Source organism: Apis laboriosa, unplaced genomic scaffold, assembly GCF_014066325.1.
Source record: "Apis laboriosa isolate Shangri-la unplaced genomic scaffold, ASM1406632v1 scaffold170_cov151, whole genome shotgun sequence".
NCBI classification, from domain to species: Eukaryota; Metazoa; Arthropoda; class Insecta; order Hymenoptera; family Apidae; genus Apis; species Apis laboriosa.
The window spans coordinates 681183-690726 of NW_025222134.1; the positions used below are offsets into that span (position 1 = coordinate 681183).

Genomic DNA, 9544 nt, shown 5'->3' on the forward strand with positions numbered 1-9544 from the left:
TTTCATTTGCTTAACAATCCTAGATTGCGCTGCAATCGATATATTGGTATTTAATGTTGTACAATGTCAACCTTGTGGTCTACCTTGGTCGACTATGCGAAATGATTAAAGTTGACACGAAAGTTATTGGGAATGGTGAGAATAATTAATCATTAATTTATTAAAAAAAAATTTAATAATTATTCTTCATATTCGAAGTTTGTTTTTTTCCTTTTTTAATTAATCGATAAAATTATAAACTCTTTGCAAAAATATTTTTACAAATAAGGAAAAATTGTGAAAAAATAAAAAATTAATCGGTATGGAAAGAAATGAACAAAAATATGAGGACGAGACGACTGAACAACCAGTGGATTATAGCAAAAAGTATAACGAAAGAAAAACAGTAATTGAAAATCATTCAATTGAGCACTGTTCTCGAACTGATCGATCTTGTAAAAAAGAATTTGGAGAACGTGATTCCAAAGTAGATTTATTTGGAGATTATGCTGAAACTGATCTTGATCAGCCAACAGATTATAGTTTACGATATGCCGAGGATGATACTGACGATGACGAAAAACAGAGTGCTGAATACTTTCCAGGAAGTGTACAAGAAGATACTGTAAAAACATATTGTACTGAAGGAACTCCATATGAAACACCTTTTAATTTTTCAACTGCAACTTCTATGTCTGACTTGCGTCTTGAAGATACAAAAGAATCTGTTGATTCACAGAAGAAGCTTAATAAAAAAGTTCTTGAACTTAGTCTCAAAGAAGATTCAAATTATAAACATACATTGACAATCAATTGTAATGAAGATCGTTCACTTCTTGTTGAGAAGGAATTAGAAGTTTCTAAAACCATTTCTGAACCATGTAAACCTACCTGTCTTTCTTCTGAAAAATTGCTTAATTATTATCAAACAGGAACATCTAATGGCTTATCTCGTGCTAATTCTCTAAGTTCACTAAGTAGTGCAATAACACAAAGAAATAATGTTACTGGGATTTCTAAAGTACCTTCTACAGATTCTTCTGACAAAACTGATAATGTACCAGAAATTTCAGAAAGAGCAGATCATACTACAACTAGTACTAATATTAATATATTACGTATTCCTGATGAAAATGATAACTCTGTAGAAGGAAAAAATAATTCTAGAGTTGTAGATAAAGAAGGTTTATTATGCTTATATTTTGTAAATTTTTAAAATATAAAAAATTTTAATTATATTTATTGTATTCATTATTTCAGGAAAAATGGTTACATTCAGCAGACAAGATTATTATGCAGAACAAACTCCTTTAATGTTTTCACGTTGTAGTTCTCTGGGTTCATTAAGTGGATTTGAACAACATTCTATACATGATGATCGTAGTTCTATTCATAGTGATTTCAGGTAATTTAATAGAATAAATTATAGAATAAATTATCTTAAAAAATTTATAATAATAATTATACTAGAATTCATGTTTAATAGCCGAAGGACTAGTGGTGTTGTATCTCCAAGTGAATTACCAGATTCACCCACACAAACTATCCCTCCAAGTCCTCATAATCATAAAAATCAATGTGCAGATTTTATAACCAAAATACCAGAAGAAGCAGTAAGACCGTCGGTTCGACATTTATGTATGCAATGCTATTGATCGTTAGTGAAAGATTAATTATAAGAATTTTAATTTAAAGAATATTTCGATGAATATGTTCTTAAATTCTTTACTAGTTTTTTAATAGATATTATTTTCAGCATTTTCGAAATGTCACACACTGAGAACCAGTGTTTTCGAGGATGATATTGCCACATTTAAAGAAGAATCAACTCCTATTGAATTTTCTACAGCTACTAGTCTCAGTTCTTTAACTATTGACGATGAAATGAAAATAACGAATATTTCTAAATCTCAGAATGAACTAAAAGAATCGTTGAATGAATTAGATAAAAATAGCAAATTAGATTCTTTGGAAGAAAAAATTAGTAATGGAGAAGTTGAAAAAGATCAGGAGCAAGTGAGCGATGGTGACGAGGATGATGAAGATTTGTTGGCTGCATGTATCAGTATGGGAATACAAAATAATAGGTATTTTAATATTTTGTATTATACTAATATTAGTTATTATATTATTTTTTTTATTTTGAACTTATATATTTTTCTATAATATTAATATTTTTAAATATTACAGATATAGACAATCATTCAAAACGTCCACAAGTCAAAAATCATTACAGTCGGAATCATCGAACATTTTAGTACGCTGTCAAAGAACGCCAATTTCAAATAGATTGGAATCTTCAGTTCCCATCACTGTTACTTCGGTGGACGTTCCGGTGACAGTTTCGAAAGTTAATAAATCTGCAATAGAGGTTGTTGCTGCTTCAGATACAGTACATGTTTATTGTACAGAAGATACACCTGCCGATATTTCTCCAGTAGGATCGCAATCAAATCTTTCAGCGTTATCTATGCCAAGTTATGATCATCATTCACATTTTCCTCCATATTCTTCATTTCCTTTAAATGATATTTATTTTTGGGCATCTCAAAGCTAATGTAAAACTTTAATAGAGTCCATTTTTCAATAATCTAAGAAAACCTTTTTTGTTAAAAGAATTTATTGAATTCTTTCTAAAAAACACCACATTCGAATTTGTGATGTTTCAAAAAAATTCATCATTATCATTAACTATTTCATTTAAATATTTCATTTTGAATTATTGAGAATATTTTCATTTATATTATTACGTTCGTGTTGATGAAAATTTTCTTGTATATGATATTGATAAAAGATTTGTTTTTTAACGTTATATCAAAGAATTATGATAACTTTTCTAAAAAAAAATTTTTCTTTTACATAAATGAGATATTTAAAAAAAAGATATTTCTTATTTCTTTTTACTTTCGTTTATTTATATATATCGAATGTTGTTAAAAAATACGTATTTAAATGGTTATCTACGATTTTTCAGAAGTAGATTGTTGTATTTCTAAAAATAAGAGATGTATTCTAATCTATTAGAATTAATTGATTTTTTAACTTGTATAATTTAATATGATATATTTTTATAATTTACTTCTCATAATGTATTTAGTGCTACTTTTGCCGCAGCATGTGATATTTTCTTTTTACAAAATAAAAAAGAGACATATGTATTTCACACATAAAAGTAAAAATAACAAATATAGTTCTGAATGATATTTGTGGCTCATTAAAATAAAACTTAATTGATTTTTATAGGGCAGATGCAAAATATGAAATCATAGTTTTGACAATTCATACATTCATAAATTGTCATGTATATATATAGATATTCGGCATTATTAAACGTTGCGTTCGGTAATTAGTACAATAATTTTATGATATTCAAATAACAATTAATAAGAATAACAATAACAATTAAATGAATTCATTATATCTCAATAATTTTGAAAAAAATAAAAATAAAAAAATTAGTGATTACTTCAATTTAAAATGCATTAAATATTACAATAATGATCCGTTAAATTTTAAGAAGTTTTAGTAGACAGTTTTAGTAGACATTAAAATTTCCAGGATAATGTTTTTTGTTTTAAATTGATTGAATTTACTTCAAAAAGAATGAGAAAATATATAATTAACAGGATAAATACAATACTTTGAAAAACGGCAGGCAAGATTTAATATTTAATATTTCGAAAAAATGCTGCAATAGAAAAAAATAATCATGCAAAAAAAAATTTATTTTTTATAATTTTCATTTTATCATTATAAAAATAATAACAATAGATTGTTCATTAACAAGTTTATTTTTTCTAATTATATGTATTCTCTTTTTTTACTGTTATCAATCATTGAGACTTAAAATAGTCTCACTATGAATGGTGAAAAAAAAAACAAAATTGAGTCATTTAAAATTTAATCGAGTATTACTGAATTACTGATGGTTACTATAATTAACACATGTATGTAATTAAAGTTTATTAATAATAATAAAGTTAAATTAATATTTATAACAAATGTATGAATAGTCGAACTTGAAAGTTCATATTTCGAATTTATCTATTTTCTTGGCAATCAAAGTATTAGATACTCGATAGAGTACCAATGTTTTTCGAAATAATATTTCGAATAACTTTTATTGTATGGCCTAGCTTAGATGCTTTTTTTAATTGCTGGTATGAAATTAACGGTTAAAAGGTGTATTTATAGGTTAACTGATTCGGTAAGATAAATATGTATATTTCATATTTGCGATTAAAAATATTAATTGTTATATTGTCATAGCATCAACGTTTAATAAAGTTTGTACCTTTGTTGTAAAAATGCATTTTTTATACAATTTTTTTAAATAAATATATTAATATTATTTTTATCACCTATCCTTCATTTATTTCACAAAAGATTTACTGTAAATTTTCAAATTTATTATAAAGGATATTCAATGCTATAATTTCTTACGGAATAAATGTACAGTTAGTAATCTTATCGAAACCATTAATTTTTAGAAAAGTAATGTGCCTTAAAGATGTACCGTTTGAGAAGAAAGAAAATTGCAGTCATTAATATAATGCTTTTAATAATTGGTAGATATTTTGTAATTATATAAACAAATTTTCTACGAGATATTTATATTTAGAAAAAAATATAAATTTTAATATTTTTACATTTTTATTACTATTTTTATCTCAATAAAATAAAAAATTTATTAATTATTTAAAATTACTTAATTATTTTTTATATATTTATTTCAACTTTAATTTTATAATAATTTTATTATTATTTAAAAAATTTTAATTTTTTTTAGATTTTATTTGTACAATCATTCAAATTCAATGTTACTGATCATTATTGAGAGATCAATTTACTAATTATGCAATTTTGAAGAGTTCGTTGATAATTACGAACCAGGATTGTTAGAGCATAAAAAGTGCCGCCTTTTGACCGTTGTCTTGTTGCCCTTCGATGAATCGTAATAGTCAGTTGGCCGGCATTCTAGCCTATTTCCTGCTCATATAAATGTCCATGTAGCTATGAATGAACGTTTATAGTGAATTGCGATTTATTTGGAAAACATATCTTCAGTAGTGTACTCGTATTTCGAAGTAACGTTATCAGTGAACAAATGATTTTGGATTATAATTATTGTAAAGCTATAAAAAGTTAATCCTGAATATTAAAAAAAAAGTATTGTTTAAGGGATATTTATTTTTAATATTTTGAATAATAAATTTCTAACGTGTTCTATATTGTAATCTAATAAAAATATATTATAATATTATACATAATATTATTATAATATATTATAATAATATATTATTATATTATAATAATATATATTAATATATTATAATAATATATTATATATATTATATATAATATTATATATAATAATATATTATAATAATATATTATAAATTATATAATAATTTTATTGCAAATCTTATATATTAATAATAATTCATTTAAATTTAAATTCATTAAAAAGCAATTCTCAGATTTTTCATGAATGCGTATTCTCGAAACGTATTCAAAAGTTCACAATATTATTAAGGAATTTTGTACATTAAAAATAAGATGAAAAAAGAGATATTTTTTAAATAGTGGTTTCTAAAAAAAAAATTAAAGAAAAAATAGTTCTAAATTAATTATTTAAAAATTATTTTTATTGCATAATCTATATCTATAATCTATACTAATAATATTAATACGGCTGGAACAAAATGAAATTCATTCTTGTAATTTAGACAGATTTAGACAGATTAAATTTTATTGCTTTACAAGTTATTATAACTGGCTATTAAAGTTTGTGATTGTTTTCCTGAATATAGATGCACCTACGTGCATTCTACGTATTCATATTTGTCATCCTTATGGCTGGCGACGCTAGAAGTGATGGTAATATAAATTGGTATGCCGGTCTACGCACTGTGTTTAAGAATTGTCCATTGGAATCTTGGAATAATTCTAGAAAAGATGAATTTTTAGAGACGTTTAGGAAATGTGTGCAGGAACATGTATTAATTGCTTTAGATACTCTTTTGGCTGATGATATTATACCAATATTTGAAGGGCTAGTTTTAGTAAGATATCAAAAAGATAGAATGAATTCTACAAATGATAAAGAAAGGTAATATTTTTAATAGATCTTTAAAAAATGCTTATGTATATTTTACGAACAAATTATGCAATCTTTTGTGACAAGCAATATATGTTAAAACTTTTTTCGTAATTTTTTTCATAAATAACTGAATATCCTATTACTTGTTGATTTATATAGAAACATAACATATACATTTAACATATTTTTGAAAATAACATATATATTTAATTTTTATAAAAAATAATATAATTAAAAATAATTTTATAAAAAAGTTCTATGAAACACAAAAAAGTAGAATATATTCATGATTATTTCTTTTACTTATATATTTCAGTAATATAGATGATAATACTAATTGGACAGCCATTATTATGAAAAGATTTTTACGAGTTTTACATACCCACGTGTTCAAAATCGATGTGGACCGTTTTACTAATAATATACTTTCTTTTATTAATAATTCAAAAACCAATGTAGATAATTATAAGTTCGAAGGTTTGTATAATAACATTATACATATTATATATTTTTTATTTTATATTATAGAAATTTAAAATTGCAAATGAAAATTGTAAAAAATATTATATTATGTGCTATTTCATTCTTATTCAAATTTTTCCAAGATTCATCGTATGATATTGAATTTGATTATTTTTTAATTTTTTTGAATATTTGTCATATTTAAAATTTCATTTGTGAATCATATTTTTTCTATAATACATATAAAACATGTATATTTCCTAAAAAAAAATTATTACTAATTTAAAAAATGATAATTATTAGGCCGTAGACGTCGTCACCGTCGCAGACATAACCACATGGTGCCACTTATGATGATGGGTTTTCTGCTGATGGGTTCGATCTTAATACCTATGGGTTTTCAATTCCTTGCAGTCCTTGGTGGTAAGGCATTGCTTCTAGCCAAGATGGCTTTGATATTATCCAGTATTCAGGGTCTGAAGAAAATAGCTACGAATGGTGTGAATTATGGACTGTATCACACTCCTGTGGCAGAAGGATGGCACGATAGAAGTCATATAGAGCCTTCGCATTTAGATTTACCTTTCCCACCTCACATTCGTCCTTAAAATATTATAATCGTCTTATTAGGTATTATAATAATTATTATTCAATTTCAAATATTTTATCAAATTTTTTATTAATTTTTTTGCTTGATTGATGAATTGTATCGTTAAACATATTAAATTCTTTTTATGTATGGGAAAAATTGATCGATGTTTTTTATCAAAATTTTCAAAATCATATAGTGAAATTATTTCTGTTTGATGTTTATTCTCCTGAAATTCCAGATTAAATAGTTTTTTCTCATCAAATATCTACATAAAGTCAAAAAAATATTTAACTACCAAGATTTTATGTAAAGTAAATTATAATTGTAAAAGATCTTTTTCAATATTTTATATATGTATTTGCAGAGCAAATAAGATCAATATAAATAATAATATAAATAAATAAATCAATATAAATAAGTTTAGAGAAAAAAAGAGAATAAAAAGGAATTTCTTGATATATTAAACAACACTATCATTTCTGCAGTAAGATTGATATGTATATTATACGTATTGATATATATATTATATAAAATAAATGTCTTTCTTTATTTAAGAATTGTATAAAATATATTAATTTTTGTTCAATTTTTATGATAATAAATAAAATTTATTAAAATTAGTTCAAATTTAGACTTTTGATAATTAGTGTATATAGAATAGTTTAAATATAACATATTTATGTAATGATATATTTTATTTGAATAAAATTTCTCTATGTAAGTTAAATGATTAACATGAATTTAAAATTGTTTAAAAATTACAATTTATATAATGTACAATGTTTTAAAGAATTTTTAAAGAGTTTTTAAAGAGATATTTTAAAAAATTTTCAAAAATTATTAATTTTAATAATTATACTTCGACTATGATGAAGAAATTGAATTTTATTAATTTATTCACATTTTCACATTCTTTATCTTATATATATGTTAAAAAAGTATCACTAGATTGTTTTTAAATATAAAAAATTTTCAAGTTTAAGTAAATATATTTGATTATATATATGAATCGAAAATTTAAAAATATTTCCTTTTTTAATAATAATTTTTAGTAAGTAAAAAAAAATTTCTAAATAACGAATTTAGAATTTAATTATTAAAAAATAATTAAAAAATTATTATAATAAAAAAAATTATTATTAAATAATTAAATTTAAAATAATTTATTATAATTAATTATTAAAATTAAATTTAAAATTTAATTATTTTTTTATATGTAAATATTTATATACAGAGAATTTCTTAATGTATATATGAAAAAAAGATTTTATATTAACAGTGATTAATTTTTCTATTTAAAATTATTATTCATTGATCATTAATCATTTTCTAAAAAAATTAATCATTAATACAATTATATAAATGCATTTATAACTCTTACACAAGTAGTTTTAAAATCTTATCATGACTCAACTATTACAATGAATTTCCGATCCTCTAAAGATTAAGAAGATTGTAGAATCGATTATATAATCTTCATATTATTGATCAGAAAAAAGTAACATGAAAATTCAAATTTTCCAAGTTTCGAATATGTAAACTAAAAGGAAAATTACCTACTAAACTAAAAGGAAAATTATCATATCCCTAGAGAAATAATTTTTTGAAAAAAAAACTTTTATGCGTAAAAGAAAATCTTATTTTATCTTTTACTTTATGTAATCAATTATTCAAAAAATTTTCCCCTTTTTTATTGATAAGATTTTCTCTTCCTTGAATTTACCAATTTTTTTTTATTAAAATATTTAAATAAAATATTTTATTAAAATTATATATGATACTGAGGAATAAATGGAATTCTTCATTGGATTTAATTAAGTTATTAAAATTTACCAGTTAAAATTAACGACTTTATCTCCAAAGAAGATGTGAATACAGTTGAAACAAGTGTCTGGTAGATAACAAGGCAAAAGTAAGCATGATGTTGCGGCTGCAGTTTGAAATAGAAGGGCATTCATGTTACTGATTATGTCATACTTGCATGAATATGGAATTTAGACAACAATAGAAAATAAACTTTTCATTTTTTCTTTTCTTATGTAATATTCATATTATTTTCAATTTTAATTAATTAAAAATTAAATAACTACAAAATTGTTTTAATTAAAAAATTATATTTTTTCAGATTATAAACATTTTTATAAAATTAAATAAAAAATTTATTAATTTTAAAAAAAATATACATAATGTTGATTATAAAAAAGAAATTTTTATGATTATTATGTAATTATATATATTGCAAAACAGTATATAGTTGCTCGATCACATTTTTAATCATTAGAATTCTGTTTCCAAAATACAAAGAGAAATCGGACATATACTGTTTGCTCGACAAAAAAAATATTTCTTTTATCATTTTTTGCTCAATAAATTATTTAAAAAATATTCTATAGATCAAAATGTAATGG

The 9544-nt window shown here is 22.7% G+C and overlaps 2 protein-coding genes across 3 annotated transcripts; both read left to right on the forward strand.

Annotated features, from left to right (window-relative positions):
* Positions 1-88: 88 nt before the first annotated feature.
* On the forward strand, positions 89-2650 carry LOC122711473 (adenomatous polyposis coli protein-like). The gene is made up of 5 exons (XM_043930276.1): positions 89-1163; positions 1240-1384; positions 1466-1617; positions 1736-2066; positions 2170-2650. The coding sequence occupies exons 1-5, from the start codon at positions 302-304 to the stop codon at positions 2534-2536; spliced, it is 1857 nt and encodes a 618-aa protein (XP_043786211.1). The 5' UTR covers positions 89-301; the 3' UTR covers positions 2537-2650.
* Positions 2651-2898: 248 nt separating this feature from the next.
* Positions 2899-7152, forward strand: LOC122711492. Of its 2 annotated transcripts, none has more exons than XM_043930307.1 (4): positions 2899-3926; positions 5793-6091; positions 6399-6559; positions 6848-7152. In XM_043930307.1, the coding sequence occupies exons 2-4, from the start codon at positions 5793-5795 to the stop codon at positions 7150-7152; spliced, it is 765 nt and encodes a 254-aa protein (XP_043786242.1). In that variant the 5' UTR covers positions 2899-3926. The 2 variants fall into 2 exon arrangements, with proteins under 2 accessions (XP_043786242.1, XP_043786241.1); XM_043930306.1 differs by lacking the exon at positions 2899-3926 and adding an exon at positions 4994-5066.
* The last annotated feature ends 2392 nt before the right edge of the window (positions 7153-9544 follow it).

Excerpts from the sequence above, each read along its gene's own strand:
- LOC122711473 (XM_043930276.1), top strand. The coding sequence starts at position 302 with ATGGAAAGAAATGAACAAAAATATGAGGACGAGACGACTGAACAACCA. Across the intron at positions 1,385-1,465 it reads TCTATTCATAGTGATTTCAG|CCGAAGGACTAGTGGTGTTG; the intron begins GTAATTTAATAG and ends CATGTTTAATAG. Across the intron at positions 1,618-1,735 it reads ACCGTCGGTTCGACATTTAT|CATTTTCGAAATGTCACACA; the intron begins GTATGCAATGCT and ends TATTATTTTCAG.
- LOC122711492 (XM_043930307.1), top strand. The coding sequence starts at position 5,793 with ATGCACCTACGTGCATTCTACGTATTCATATTTGTCATCCTTATGGCT. Across the intron at positions 6,092-6,398 it reads TCTACAAATGATAAAGAAAG|TAATATAGATGATAATACTA; the intron begins GTAATATTTTTA and ends TATATATTTCAG. Across the intron at positions 6,560-6,847 it reads AGATAATTATAAGTTCGAAG|GCCGTAGACGTCGTCACCGT; the intron begins GTTTGTATAATA and ends GATAATTATTAG.